This window comes from Pimephales promelas, chromosome 4 (genome assembly GCF_988280905.1).
Source record: "Pimephales promelas chromosome 4, fPimPro1.hap1.1, whole genome shotgun sequence".
In the NCBI taxonomy this organism is placed as follows: Eukaryota; Metazoa; Chordata; class Actinopteri; order Cypriniformes; family Leuciscidae; genus Pimephales; species Pimephales promelas.
Window position 1 is genome coordinate 9,055,868 of NC_142772.1, and position 16,109 is coordinate 9,071,976.

The 16,109-nt window shown below is 35.9% G+C and overlaps 3 protein-coding genes across 4 annotated transcripts; 2 read left to right on the forward strand and 1 right to left on the reverse strand.

Moving 5' to 3' along the window:
- The first annotated feature begins 425 nt into the window (after positions 1–425).
- On the forward strand, positions 426–4,596 carry rnf224 (ring finger protein 224). The gene is made up of 3 exons (XM_039662307.2): positions 426–605; positions 1,489–1,699; positions 4,202–4,596. The coding sequence occupies exons 1-3, from the start codon at positions 526–528 to the stop codon at positions 4,481–4,483; spliced, it is 573 nt and encodes a 190-aa protein (XP_039518241.2). The 5' UTR covers positions 426–525; the 3' UTR covers positions 4,484–4,596.
- Positions 4,597–4,661: 65 nt separating this feature from the next.
- Positions 4,662–11,676, reverse strand: prpf4 (pre-mRNA splicing tri-snRNP complex factor PRPF4). Of its 2 annotated transcripts, none has more exons than XM_039662305.2 (14): positions 11,426–11,676; positions 10,775–10,979; positions 9,691–9,877; positions 8,093–8,180; positions 7,926–8,005; positions 7,724–7,817; positions 7,537–7,631; positions 6,709–6,767; positions 6,470–6,593; positions 6,295–6,384; positions 6,034–6,156; positions 5,599–5,706; positions 5,382–5,500; positions 4,662–5,200 (listed from the first exon to the last, which is right to left on the reverse strand). In XM_039662305.2, exons 2-14 carry the CDS (start codon positions 10,938–10,940, stop codon positions 5,007–5,009), a joined length of 1,527 nt encoding a protein of 508 aa, XP_039518239.2. In that variant the 5' UTR covers positions 10,941–10,979; positions 11,426–11,676; the 3' UTR covers positions 4,662–5,006. The 2 variants fall into 2 exon arrangements, with proteins under 2 accessions (XP_039518239.2, XP_039518240.2); XM_039662306.2 differs by having other exon boundaries at positions 11,413–11,551.
- A 144-nt stretch (positions 11,677–11,820) lies between these two features.
- Positions 11,821–14,587, forward strand: cdc26 (cell division cycle 26 homolog). Its single transcript, XM_039662308.2, has 3 exons — positions 11,821–11,960; positions 12,349–12,474; positions 14,209–14,587. The coding sequence occupies exons 2-3, from the start codon at positions 12,394–12,396 to the stop codon at positions 14,392–14,394; spliced, it is 267 nt and encodes an 88-aa protein (XP_039518242.1). The 5' UTR covers positions 11,821–11,960; positions 12,349–12,393; the 3' UTR covers positions 14,395–14,587.
- Positions 14,588–16,109: the final 1,522 nt, after the last annotated feature.

Genomic DNA, 16,109 nt, shown 5'->3' on the forward strand with positions numbered 1-16,109 from the left:
ACTTGTTCATTAGCATATTCAAGACATAATGTGAAACATTAAGTGCCTATTAGGTAAATTAGTAAGAGAAAATAACAATATAATACAAAGAAGAAGATAAGAAACATAGAAGTGCAGCTCTGGGATAATTAATAAAATACCTGCTCAACAACATACCACTCCCCTCCCACAATCACCGGTGGTTTTTCTTTTTTCAGAAGGGTGAACGTGCAACTGTGTGTGTGTGTGAAGGCATAGGTTCACAGCGTCAGGCGGTACTTAAATATTAAAGGCTCTAGGGAAGCACTCCATTGTTTGCCCTCCATTTCAGAGAGGCAGTTGTTGTTGGTTGGTTGAGAGAGAGAGAGAGAGAGAGAGAGAGCAACGACAACAAAGACAGTGCCAGTGCTGCTGGGAACTTCAGGGAAAGCAAGAGAAGGTGCACTCAAGTGTTAAACTACCTGACAAAGGATGTGAAGCATGAAGAAACCAAGACAGAGTCGACTGTAAAATGTTAACAGAAGTTGGACTTTTCGTACAATAAACATGGATGGAACTGCGAACGGTACAGAAGAACCTCAGGAGACCAACGACGTACAGAATAGACCAGAGAAAGAAGAGGACAGGTAGAACTTCCACATGGAAATTTTCAACGGAAATTGCTTTTGAGTTAAAATATATTTGAATTTATGCTTAAAATAAAATAAAAAAATGTCTTCACAAAAATGTCATTTCTTTTTCAAAGTATGCATGTTTCTTTAATTAAACTTAAAATTAACTTAATACAATTTAATTATATATATATATAATTATAATTAATATATATATTAATTATATATATATAATTAAATTGTATTAAGTTAATACAATATATATATAATATATATATATATATATATATATATATATATATATATATATATATATATATATATATATATAATACATGAAATTAGGATTTCCGATAAACAAAAGGTTCATGCTCTGAATCTAAACAATAGAATCATTTTGACAAGTCATGCAAAAAAAGCTTTTTTTTCATTAAATATTTCTCATAAGGTAATGAGCGTGTTGTATGATCATGGTTATGTTTTGTATTTGTTGGGACAGATGGTCGGGAATAAAGGATCATTTGTAAGAGGATAAAAGCATACAATATACAGTTATTTTACCATAACCTAATGTGTATACAAATTTCATTGCTGCCAGCCATTAATAGTAAACAGATACATGCAGCTCAGCTTACACACTCCTTACCTGCTGACATTGTGTATCGGAAAGAGTTAAATATTGTGGGGAGGAAATTTATGTGGCATTTTTGCAATTATTTTGAATCATCTAGTGTCAATTTAGTAGCCTATATATATATAAATATATGTTTCTTTCATATTTTGGGGAACATTATTTAAGTTGAGTTAAATTAAATACAAGTACAACCATTACAAAGTCAGCACTAAATATCTGAGGCAAACACAGAGATGTTTGTTTCATATTGAGCTCATTCTGTAGGATCTCGGATAAGGATGGGCCTGTGTCCGAGGCTCCTGTCGAGGGTGATGTGGAGACTGTGGCACAGAACTCCAGAGACAGCCGTAAACTGGACTGCATCATTTGCTACAGTGCGTATAACCTGGGAGAGAGACTCCCTCGGAAACTCTACTGCGGTCACACGTTCTGCCAGGCCTGTCTGAAGCGGCTGCCCACCCTCCTCAATGAGCAGGTAGGACTTGAATATGCTTCATTGCGATTTGATTCTAGTTGCCAGATAACATTCATAACAGAAGTGATTATCTGGGTAAAATGTCAATGTTTTTTTTTTTTCTTTCACACATTTTCAGCTTAAAGGTAAAGGCTAAATGCAATATTAAAATACTTTTTCCTATCACAAATGAATGTATTGTGCAGACACCTATAAACAGTGTTGGGGGAACACTTAATGGACACTTAAAAAAACACTTAACACATGAGTTATGTAATCAGAATACTTTTTTCAAGTAACTAGTTACACATTACTTTTTAGTTACTTTTTCAAACAAGTAAGGCGAGTTACTTTATTTTCCCATTTATGTTGGGAGTAAATGTGCAAACGCGTTGTGTGCGATGTCTGTGTCGACGTGGTGGTTATTGTAGTTTTAAAGAATGCATTTACTCATACCACAAAAATAGATTAAGTATTCCTCAAAATATATGGATACAGAATATTATGGAAACTTAATAGCACAAATCTACTTTATGTATTTAATCTCACTTTATTAACTAAATGTCTTTGCTTGTCATTACCGTAGTCATGAGATGGCAACATGTGACCTTTTATGTTCAGACTGGGAATTCTGCGTTTTTGTGGCAATACTATCAAAACTTAAATAAATCTGTAGCAGTCAGGTGGTACAGCGGTCACATGGTAAAAGTTGCTCTCAGAAAATTCTTATATTATGAGCTCTACCAGGACATGTGTGCTTTTTATAAATTGAAATCTTGTCATTATGGTAATTACAACATGGCACCTCTTGTTTCAACGTTGTGTAGACAATCAGCACTGTGACTGACACGACCAATGCAATCTGGGTTTGCGCTTCACAGACTTTGGGTGTGGTCGACTTGAAGTGGCGCTGTGCGAACTGATCAGTTTGTGACATCAAAGTACCGCTAGAGCGATTTGAGAGCAGACAGCTCCATATGCTTTCTTTCGAATGGATCACACACTGATCGGTTTTTGCAGTGCCACTCAAGTCAAACACACCATTTGGAAGCTTTATGTGCTGCCACATGGTGCTCACAGCAAAACCAAATGACATTAAGTTCTTCTCTTGACGTCATGGGTGGAGCTTGAACTAGTCCAAATTCTCTGTGAATCTAATGGGTGGAGGAATATGGTTATGGATAGGGTGTGGTTGGACCTTCTAGCTCCACCCATTATGCATATTACATCCAGAAATTCCACTTGAGCTTGTGCCCTCCAAAAAAATAAAATAACTTGAGGTGAAACATCTTTTACTCTATTAGGCGAGACAATAGATGCAAAACCCACTATTTCTTTTCAGGAAGGGGGTCTATTTTAATACATTTAAGTGTTTATTAGACTATCTATTTGACTCTATAGAATCAATAACAATATATATCTTTTCAGGCTATTCTCTCAAAAATGAGTTTTTCCCTCATGCGCAAAAATCTCCACTTCAGTCGCAAATACATCACACAGTTTCTATATTCTGAAATGTTTTTACATAGGTGTTTATTAATATTGCATTGACATGCTACATTATTTGTAAGCAGCAAATTTAACTAGCGTGAACAATTTTAATATTGACACTTGTAACAAACTACTTGTGAATCTGATCTCATGAAGTAGCGTGTATATGACACGCCAATTCGTATTTCCATTTTTGGCGTGCTATCAAGACGCATAATCGCTTTTCAGCGTGTTTATGAACGCCGTTGACTTAACGTACTGTATATATAAATAAATGAGTTACCTCAACCCCGTCCCTAAGCTAACCGTCACTGGGGTTAATGGCATTTATGACTGTTCCCTTACCATCCTAGGAAAAAAAAAAAAAAGATATGACTTATCAACCCCGTTCCTAACCCAGATAGCAAACTGACATTGAATCAACGTGGAAATATGACATCGAAACAACGTTGATCTGACATTGTTTTGCTCATCGAATTAACGTTGAACCAACGTCAGATGCGTCATTCTTTCAAAACTAACGGAAAATCAACTTGAAATCAACGCGTTGTTTCAACGTTATGTAAGCAAACCAATTTTCGATTTCATTTAGCTTCGAAGAATGCCGCGCCTGACGTTGGTTCAACGTTAATTCAATGAGCAAATCAACGTTGTTTCAATGTCATGAGAGACGTCGTTTCCACGTTGATTCAATGTCAGTTTGCTGTCTGGGAAACCTAACCGTCACTGGGGTTAATGGCATTTATGACTGTTCCCTTACCATCCTAGGAAAAAAAAGATCGCTCCCCATTTGCTTCGTTTCGCGCGGACATTTGACGGCGTGTACAGACATGCGGAAACGCGGATAACAAATGCGTAGAGATAAGTAGCACGCCACTTGACTCTAAAGTGGCGTGTATGTTTACGCAAAAGTCATGATGTCATGTTGCGTGAATAAAGCTCACACATTGACAAAGTAATTTTAACGTTTCCCAATGTGTCGACGTACTGATTTACACCTCACCCGTGTGTTTTTGTGTCTCTTCCTCGTAGATGTGGATCCCCTGTCCACAGTGCAGACAGAACACTCCTGTACCTCGTGGGGGCGCTACTGGATTAGACCTAGACCTGGCAGCGTTTCTGGGTGTTAAAGCAGAAGTGGAAAACCAGCGAACGTACAGCCAGAAAGCTCCGCTGGAGACCAAAACCTCCTTTGTAAAGCAGCCAATCACAGATCAACCCCCTTCAGCCTGGGCCAACATCGCCCTGACGGACCATGGTTTCCGCAGAGGCCCTTGCTGTAGGCACTGCCTGCTCTGCTGCTGGTGGTGCTAGATTCATCTTCACGCTCATATCCATCTCTTTCTGCTTAATGGATGGTGCATAGACTGAACTCCATGACTGTGAGATTACAGAATGTCTTGAGCAGAATTATTATGATGGTTTTTTTTTAAATATACAATGGATATCCAAATGGAGCAGAACTTAAAGATTATTTTACAAGATTGCCATGGAAAATAAAATGCAATTTATTTGGGCACCAAAACTCAGCTTGGACATGTGTTCAAAATGGAACAGGATGTTGGACATACTTTTAATATGATAAAGATGGAAGAATGGACAGACTGGATTTCAGATCTTAGACAATCCAATAGAATAACAGATGATTGTTACAACACAACTCAAACTATGGGAAACATTTGTTTGTATTCATGATTTGATTGAACCAAACTGTCAATCAGCTTCCAGTTTAAATATGTCCTGTGTTGTTTCCTAGCTCTTTCAAAAATAAACTTAAAAAATTAAAAGACAGTTTAACTAAAATGTAAAATGAAAATATATCAAGAGCAAGAGAATCTCATTCTGCCATCCAGAGTTTGAAGGTTCGGTCATAAGAGCAGGTTGCAATGAGCTGTCCGTCAGGTGAAAGGTCCAGTCCCATGACCTTCCCCTCATGCCCCGCCAGAGTCTTCAGAGGTGACCAGCCAGGATGGGTCCACACTTTTGCTGTGTTGTCATATGCACCAGTCAGCAAATAATGGCCATCGTTAGCTAAAAAGAAAGAGACCCTGTTAATATTGACACTCCAAAAATGGGAAAAAAATTATTATTATTTTTTTTTCATTTTGGGGACTGAGGTTGCCGACAAGAGGGGTGAGTAAATAAAGACAATTTTTATTTGTGACTGAATCATCCCTAAATGACTGAAAATCTCCTTTTGATTGATACTTACGTTGGAACTTGACTGAGGACAAGAGGTTCTGATGGGCAGGGATTGTGTACATACACCTTCTATGACGAAGGTCCCACACTTTACAGGTGTTATCGCCACTTCCTGTTGCCACATGAAAGCTACACAAGGAAGATTTTCAGGTTAATTATCAAATTAAGATCCAATAACAGTAAACGGCTTTAGTAAATCTTCCAAATATGTCTTTTCTTTTTCTCACCCATTTGGTGAGAAATTGAGGCTGTAGATCTCTTTGAGGTGGCCCTCCAGGAACATGATGCAGCGACCAGTCCGAAGGTCCCAGACACGAGCAAATGAATCCAAACCACTGTAGCATTGACAAATGAAATGAATACAACAATGAGCTCAAAAGCCAAATGTAACACATCCTATTAAATCAATCAAACGCAAGTTTAATCATCACAAAAGTGGACGCCTAATTGGTCTGGGCTCTAGTAAAACAAATATTGCAAGTGTGAGGAACCATGCACAGTGGATTAAAATGTTGTTGTTGTTGTTTTTTTAATCTGGCCTTAAACCATATATGCTTGGTCTCATAAATTAATCATGAGCATCAAAGTAGTTGTAAAGAGGGTTGCACCAATTCCTATACAAAAACAGTGGAGTGACTCAGGGTTCAGTGCGAGGCCCTTACCCAGTTCCTGCCAGAGAACCGTCTGGGTGGAAGTGCAGGTCATGGACACCTTTACTGTGACCCTCCTGATGCAGAATTTCTTCTTGGACCTCTAGATCCCAAAGTCTCCATGAGTTATCATAGCTTTAAGAAGAAAAAAAAAAGCTTATTCTGTTAAATATATAACAAAATATGTAGCCTAACAGCAATATTGACAACTCTAGTTTGCTTTTACCTAATAAAAAACTATATTAAAACAGAAAGAAATAAGAAAAATCATACCAAGTTGTGCCCAAAAATCGTCCAGAGGGATGCCAGGCCACCTGAGCCACCCTCTTAGAGTGCCCCTCAATGTCTGCTATTGGCTCATCACTACAGATGTATGTACAGGTGAATGTTACAAAGATTTACTCCAGAAACTGAGAAAGAAAATGCAAGTAATACTAACAATACACACCTGTCTAAACTCCACAGCTTAACAGATCCATCAACAGCACAGGAGGCCATATTGACATCCGACTCCTCAAGTGTGAGTGTGGCTTGAGGGTGAAAGCTAATCGCTCCCACGTTGCTACTGTGACCTGAGAAAGAAGAGTTCACCATCAATTAATCCAATAAAAATGCATTATAAGAGGGCAATAAAAAAAAAGACAGATTTCAAGAATAAACACTATAGAGCATATTTGTAACATTTACCTCTTAACGTGCGAATTAGCGTACAATCTGGAACTTTCCACAATTTACACAAGCCACTCCTACCAAAAAAAAAAAGACAAACTCAGTACAAAAAAATGCATCTTTTAAAATCTTTGAAACATTACACACTCTAAAAAAACAATAATTTTACATTTCAAAATATTCCTTTTGTAAATAATTGATCAATTGACCAATTTTTTCTAGAACTAATCCTACAAAAGATGGTATGGCCCACAACCTGCCTGCATAATAAAATTAAAAACTGTGCAAGTGTGCCAAAGAGAATTGTTTCCGTTTTAAAAGGGGGGTCATTACATCAAATATTTATTTGATTTAGTAAATAGAAGTTAGCTGATAAGCAAAAACTCGTTTATTTTGTAGGAAGTGCCTAAACTTAGATTAAGTGCGGCAAAGGTAGGTTATTCTAAGCATCTTGGAGAAGTTTCCACAGTTCTTCTATGGATTTCTCAGTCTCTTCATGTAATTTAAGACTGACTCTATGATTAATTGGATTATATAATATTTGCGTCTAGAAGTATAAATTGATGCTTCCTAAAAACTGTTCAAATACATTTTATATAAAACATCTAAATAACCCTAAAAAAAAAAATATATATATATATATATATATATAATATATAGCTATATATATATATTTTGTGTGTGAAGAATGCTTCTATTTTTTAAAAATATATATATTATATATATAAAAAAATATATATATATATATATATATATTTTTGTGTGTGAAGAATGCTTCTATTTTTAATGCTTTTATTTAAAAAAAAAATATATATATAAAAGTTAATAAAGAAAATGAACACATACCATGATGCAGTCACAAGCAGCTTAGAGTTGGGGCTAAACTGGCAGTGAGATATTGGACGGTCATCTCCAATTTGACTGCAGAAGTTATTCACATTCTGAATAAAACAAAACAAGTTTAATAATTCTACAGAAAACTACAACACATCATAAAAGCCTGTGTCTTTTTCCACTTGGTATGCGGTCGTACCCGGAGGTTCTTGTGAAGCTCTTGTTGTTTAACTGTTCTTGTAGACTCTGGAATCTCTTTTTGGGCCCTTGCAGCATCTAACCTTTGCACTGCTCTGGAGAACCAAACAGAATCAATTTAAAATACACAAATAATGACATTTGGTTGCATTTTATTTCTATTGTTAGATGTTACCGTAAAATATCATCCATCCCGTGTTTACCTGGGCAGTGAATACTTGGCTAACCAAAGACGTGCCTCCTTCAGAGATGCAGATCCTTCATGGTACCATGTCTGCTGATACTGCGCAAAACACATGTATAGATATAATAATCACCTTCCATTTGACATTCAGTCTATGATAACGTTTTGAAACTGGAATGTTCCTACCTCATCTTGAGAGCGTTTCGATTTGTCATCCTCTTTCTTTGATTTCTTCAAGGCATCAGGACCAACTACTGAAAGAACGTTCCTCAATCTGAGGAAAATAAACAGTGGAAACACATAAAAACCCCAAACTTCAAATAAAACTGGATTTTCAGACAAGCCTGTCAGTAAGGATGTTAAAAGTCATTTTGGACATGGTATATGTATAGTTAAAAACATCACGCAGTAGTAGCGCACTTAAGTCCAAATGTTTGAGGTCAGTATGATTTTCAAAAAAAAAAAAAAGTTTGTGTTTACATAATATATGTGGGTGGTGCACTGTGATTTTCATGTATATACTGTATATAGATTTATATATAATTTATTTTATAATATATATATATATATTTTATATAAATTTAAATATAATAATATTTTTACTTAAATATACATGCATGCGTGTATTTATATATATATATACAAAATAATTATACACAGTAGGGATGGGCAACGATTAATCGCATCCAAAATAAAAGTTTGTGTTTACATAATATATGTGTGTGTAGTGTGTATAATTAATTTGTATATATAAATACACACACATGAATATATATATTTAAGAAATATTTGCATGTATATACTTTATCAATATTTATACATAATTAATATTATATATAAATATTTGATATATTAATAACACATTTTTCTTAAATATATACATGCATGCGTGGGTATTTATATATACAAATTAATTAAACACACTACACACACATATATTATGTAAACACAAACTTTTATTTTGGATGCGATTGATCGTGATTAATCGTTTGACAGCCCTACAGTAAAGACATTTATAATGTTACAAAAGAAATTATCATGGTTTCCACAAAAATATTAAGTAGCACAACTGTGTGAAAAAAAAGTGTGATGATTAAAAAAAAAAAAATCATGTTCATGTGACGCTGAAGACTGGAGTAATGTTGCTGAAAATTCATCACAGAAATAAATGGTATCTTAAAATATAATTTATATTCAATTGTAATTATATTTCACAATATTAATGTTTTATTTTATTTTGAGAAAATTAAACATAAGTGATATTAATGACATAATTCATTTCTACGAAGTGATACGACGTCATGCTGACGCGTGTATTTATTATAAACATGAATTGAACATTTAACAAGTAGTAATACATTCAAAATATACAATATACTCGACTTTAATGCAAAAAAATTCTTTTTATTTTTAATTCAGCCAAGAGATCACGCCGTGACATACTGATTTTCTACTGGTCAGTCACATCTTCAAGTGAAGCGAACCCACAGGTCAGAGTTCACCAAACTGTAACTTTGAAGAGCAGCAAAAAGCATAGCTTTTCACATGAGCTTGTGTTTGCAGTCTGACACATTCGCATACGTATGAATGGAAGTCAATGGAACGAAAAGTGTAGTGTGACTGACCACCTTGTATTGTGTCGTATTATGCAAACGAAGTGCAAAATGGCTAATCACCATTTTTTTGATTGTATGTCAGATGATCTAATGTCTGGTCTTCCTGTCTAAGAAGGAAGTTCTTAGCAAGAATAAGCAGCAGAGCTTTATAGAAAAAAAGTCACAAACCTCTCTCGTCTGTCCGCGGGCCCCTCCCCGAACAGCGTGATCGGCTCGCCAAGAGCTCGGAGGCAGGCCTTGACCTCCACATCATCAGTGGAGACTGTGATTTGTCTGGCTCTTTTTCTGCGCTCAAACTCTGCCAGCACTTCAGCTTGACGCTCACTCACGCGCTCCTCCATCTCCATGGACTCACCTGACGAGAGAAAAAAAGAAATAAATCTATTACTAAAGTTCACTTCGTCTCACAAACAGTCACATAACAACCCTGTAAAGCTTGACATAAAATAAAGCTTGTTTAATGGAACTTTCAGACTAAACATAAAAGAGAACCAAAAAATGTTTTGCATATGTGATTTATCTTCTGTATTATGCCTGATAGATACATATCTTATGACATAATGAAAACAAAGAGCTCACACTTAAAACTAAAAACAAGCATTTTTAAGCTCAAACTGAGGAAAAAAATATGCAATTTGGTGCAGACGTTGATATTTGACTTTTGACTTTATAAAAGTACAGAAGACTACTTACATTAACTGCATTTAAATATCAGTCCTGACACTATATCTCCCAATAATATGTCTTAAGAAGATGAAATTCAAGTGTTATTTTGTGAGGTTCAAAACATATAATGCAACCCAATACCATGTTGATAGAGAGATGAACAAATAAATATGCCTCAAAAGCCTGATGTATCAGATTAGACACTCGTCACATTTAAACATGATTTTTCTAAACCATGATGTATGAATAATAATTACATAATAATCACAACATTTATGTTAGTATAATATAGAGACATGTACTACCAAGATTTGAAAGTGGACATTTTAGAATTACACTAAAAGGCCTTTTCCATGCTAAAAAAAGTATAAACTATCAATCACAGGGAAAGGCATGTAGAGGGTATGACTGTTTTGACCATATTGATTAATTAGAGGCCTTGGAAATGTATGCATTAAATATGATACAGTCGGTTTTACAGGGTTAAAACACTTGGAAAAAATTATATTTCAAGATTTTAGTGGTTTGAGGGTTGAGTTTGACTGTCCAAACACAGAACAGAGCTGCTTTGAAATATCAATCTTACCACTGGAGATATTAATATGTCCAGAATCAATGCCAGCTTTAACAGCATCTTTGGTAGATGGTCCATCACGGCTAAGACGACTAAGGCGCTCCTTCTCCTTTTCTTCAAGGCTTCCATAGAAGATTCTGGCCCTTTTCACCTGTGGAACTTCGTCTTCATCCGACATTGTTTCAAATATTTGTCTAGAAATCACAGAATATCTGATCTGAAAGTGAAACAAAGGCATAAATAATTATTGAGACACCATATCATGCATTACAAATAACATGGACAATCCTACGGCATACAAACCAACCTAACCTTTACTTTGGCTGCTGAAAAATTCAATATCATCAAAATATTATAGTTAAATGGGTGATACACACAGTCAACGAAAGATGAGACATATTAAACTTAAGGTATTATGTAAAGGCTGAATAACTTATACTTCTAAACTAGCAAGACGTAGTGTGGTATTACCGTGATATTCTTTGAATTACTTTGAAAAACCAAGTAAACACCATAGTGTCTGAATACAGCAATCATTAAGTAACATGAACCTATGATACATCACTGTAGTCTGTAACAACGTTCTCACAGAACTTTTTGCAGGATGTTCATAGAACTAAACACATTTTATCTAAAAAAAAACCACTCACCCTCTTCACTCACCCTTTATGCTTTCACAAACGCACAAATATTGTCCTTTAAAAACTGTTTGTTTTTATGAAATCTAATGTGTACTGTCTTCAAACACGACCACACAACGCGGGCTATCCGGCGCACAGTATATCCGTCATTTCCGCCTGTTTTTCTCACCTCTACGTTTACCACGACATCTAGCGGCTAATATATGTCAGTCCGCACGAGTAGAGAAAGTTTTATCTGGTTTTATAGTCTTTACAAGTTTATTACGTTGGTTAGTTTTCATGCTTTTATAGTGAAACACATGAACTGAAGATTAAATGAGCGTACATAAACGTGGTGGTGTAAGTTGTCACATAACCCGCCATCAGATTCCTTATTATGGGCTTTTCAAATAAATGTAAAACGTAATAAATAAAACAGTAATGGATCAACACCCCATCCCACCCACACACCATCGTTCCACGGAGTTTTATCCTTTTTTCCCCCTCATATGCGCTTTAACTACATTTCCCATGATCCCCTTCTGAGCGTTCTTTGAAATCAAGCGAGTGAGATTGCGGTAAGTGTTGTGATGTGAACAACAAGTCCAATCTTTCAGTTTGAATTGTTTGTCGTTGATCTGTCATGTCCACTAAAGTTAACAGCAGACTTCATGGTTCATTATCCTGTTTTTTTGTGGCTGTATAAGACACCGAGTTTAAAGCTAATGGTCTAATTAGCATGTAGCTGCTAAACAAGATGGTTATGTGTCTGCTGCAGAAGTCGATTCACTGAATTGACATTATGTGCGATTTTTAACTATGTTAAACATAAAATAATTATGTTTATTCAAGTATGTATTATTCAAATGGAAATGTTGCACACATTGTCTCAGTGAAAGTAATTTCCTCAAAACATGTCAACAAGAGTTGAGCATAGCTAAACTGTGTGTATGTTTTTGTTTTTAGGACTCACAAAATTGATCCACAATAACTCAAACCGGTGATGTGAAAATGCTGCGTAGGAAACCCACGCGCCTCGAGCTCAAGTTGGATGACACCGAGGAGTTTGAAAGTGTGAAGAAAGAGCTGGAGGTAAAATCTTCTTAATCAGTTCATCAGTATCTTAAATTAGGACTTGTCTGTATCCGTATGCTTTCTATACAAATTACTGTACTGTACATTAAAACAACCAAGAGATGATTCGTTTAACATCAACAGCCAAGCAATAATTATTTATATAGCCTAGCCCTTTGTACAACACCCATTGTTTCAGAGCAGCATCACATTAATAAACAGGAAAATAGTATTTTTGTATTTCATGAATTGAAACAAATACCGATTTCAGCTCCACAGAACACAATAGTGTTCAGTGTCTTTCAAAGTTAATCAGTTTGAGCTGTAAAGCTCTACAGAAGACAATAGTGTTATTATTCAGTTCGCTATTGATTCAATTCAGTTCAAAAATGGTATAGATGTTACAAAGTTAACATCATTATCTCTCAATTCAGTAGAAATTTTCTTCTCATCCAATGACAGTAGTTAAATCAGAGGTATTGCTAAATATTGGCCTGGTTTCACAAACAGGGCTAAGATTAAGGCCTAGGCTTCAGTTGACTTTATGCACAGCTGCACTACTTCCTGAACTTATGCCAGCTCCTTGTTTCCTGTCTGCTATTATTGGCCAAACTTGATTAATTCAGGTCTGTCTGATTATTGTTGCCATGACTACTGAGGTCAGGCACACCTGAATCAATCAATTTGACCAATAATGGCAGACAGGAAACAAGGAGCTGGCTTAAGTTCAGGAAGTAGTGCAGCTGCGTCTTAGACAGCTAAATGTGTCTTAGAAAAAAAACGTTACTGGTGTTTATTTTGAGACAAAACAGTGCAAGTTTCTTTCATTTAAAACAACTCAAAACATGCATTTTAGTCTGGGACTAGACTTAAGCTTGTCTGTAAAATTGAGGGATTGTCTTTTAATCCTTAACTGACCAAGCCAAAGGTGACAGTGGTGAAAAAAAAAAAAAAAACATTAGGAGAAACCAGGCTCAGTAAGGGAGCCAGTTCCCATCTGGCCTAATGCAGTCTATGGTCAGCCCCTCAAAGAGCATGCACAGAGAAGTCCTAATTAAACTTGATTTAATGACTCGTAAATGTAAGTACACATTGATGGCTTTAGACACGAAACGTGCGGTTTGTGTTTCGCGGTTGCGGGAAAAAAAAAATCAACGTTGTCTGTCATATATAGAAATCGTCTTCCATTGCGATTACCTGTATATCTAAATATGTTTAGATTTTCACATTGAAAGGTAACACTTACGAAATCGGTGTAAATGAGCAATGAGTGAAATACATGATCACTTCCGGCGCATGAGCAGACCGAAGCGCCCGCGCCCTCAGATCACTTGGACGTGGCTGTGGTTACAAGAGGTAAAAACTTTATAAATACTGTTTGTTTTCTCAAACAAACTGCTCGTTTCGTGTCTTAGGCCATCAATGTGTACTAACATTCATGAGTCATTAAATCATGTTTAATTTGGACTTCTCTGTGCATGCTCTTTGAGGTGGTGACCATATACCTGCATTTTATGACTGACAGACAAGAACGGTTTGACCTAAAAATATCAAAATTGAAAAAACTGCGGAAACAAAGACACCAAGTAAGCTAAAACATACCAAAAATGTATTTCAAAGTGAACTATCCCTTTAATCGTATGATCCAAACCATCCTTGCTGGAACAAACTGGTTATACCAGCATGGCCAAGTTTAAGTAAGAATTAATTTTGCTGTTATAATCTCCACATTACTTTTCCATGTCTGTCCAGAGCCGGAAGAAACAGAGGGATGAGGTGGATGTAGTTGGTGTAGCCACATCCAGTGAGATGAGCGGCGCATCAGGTGGCGGCACGGACGGGAAAACCAGGGAGCAGATGATCCACGAGCGAATCGGATACAAACCCCACCCAAAGCCAAACACATTACCATCACTTTTTGGAAACCTTCAGTTTTGACAATTTGCAAACCTGAAGAATGGACTATAAGGTCTTGAGAACTTACAACACTCGCACACATTGTTTTGATCTTGACTGACCTGAAATAGACTGAAAGCACATGCATTTTGTGTTTGGTTAACTGCGTTTGTGACAACTGATTTTAAGGGACTATTTTTCTGAGTAAATAAAGTCCGCTAGTTGAATGGAGAAATCTGCATCTTTTCACGTCTTTTATTTGACAAGGACAAACATTTCACAAGTGAGCCGAGTAGTTCACTTTTTAAAAAAAACTTTTCCTGATAAATTACTCACCCACACGTCATCCAAGATGTCCATGTCTTTCTTTCTTCGGTTGAAAATAAATTAAGGTTTTTGATGAAAACATTCCAGGATTCAGGTTTGGTAACCAAACAGTTCAAGGTCCAAAAGACAGTTTCAGTGCAAACTGTTTAAAGGGCTTTAAACGATTCCAGACAATGAATAAGGGTCTTATCAAGCGAAACGATCGCTCGTTTAATAAAAAAATAACAAAGTTTAAGTTTATAAGCTCAAATGGTCGCCTTGCTCTGTTCTGTGATGCGCGTTCGTGACTCTCCTGTTCGAACTCGTTCATTAAAATGAACAAAAATGAGTCAATTCGTTCATTTCGTTCGTTGAATGAACCAAATTACTCAAAAAAAGATTTGTTCATTTTGATGAACGAGTTCGAACAGGAGAGTCATGAATGCGCATCAGAGAACAGCAAGGCAGGCATTTGAGCTTATAAAACTTAAACTTTAAATGAGCGAACGTTTCACTTGATAAGGCCCTTATTCATCGTCTGGAATCATTTAAAGCCCTTTGAACAGTTTGCACTGAAACTTGTCTTTTGGACCTTGAACCGTTTGGTTCCCAGTAAAGTGCATTATATGGAGAAAAAACCTGGAATGAATTCATCAAAAACGTAATTTCTTTTCGACTGAAGAGAGAATGACATGCACATCTTGGATAACATGGGGGTGAGTAAATTATCAGCAAAAGTTTTTAAAGTGAACTACTCCTTTAAAAACAGGTTGGTTTATAAATGAACTGGTCACAACAATTATCTTTGAAATCATATAATATTTATTCATCATTTACTTCATGATTACAGCACTGTGTATATTTCAAACTCTACAGACGTGTCTGAACTGTAAACAGCCTAAGAAATGGTAACACTGCCACAGTACTGGAAAGAAAGTTTAATACTCCTACCCTCAAGCTTGCAGTTTTTCCCATCTAAGACAATGCAAACTTATTATGTTATTAAAATAAAATTGCAATAGGACTGATAGTCAATCAGATAGAGTGGCACCTGCTGCAAAAAATATGATGTGAATATTCTACTTTTAACTAAAAAAACAAACAAATACAGAAAAAAACTGACATGCTTACTGGTTTAAAATGTGATTTTGTCAGTAAAAAAAGCCTTCGGTTTCAGCCTTTTGTTTTCACAAGCAATTCATACACTTTAATGTCTGGGCACTTGACATTGGGTCCCACATGTAAAGGCACACCCCTTTCAAATGAAGGAGCATAACTCATCAATTTTGACAATCACATTCTGGGAACTGTCAGAGCGATGACCTTAATATGTTTAACAGCTCACGTGCCACATTTTTTTTTATTTAAAAGATGTCAACTTAAAAGATTCTACATAAAGATGGCTAGAAAACATTGATATCAAGTACACAGTCATAGTTGAGTGTTACAAA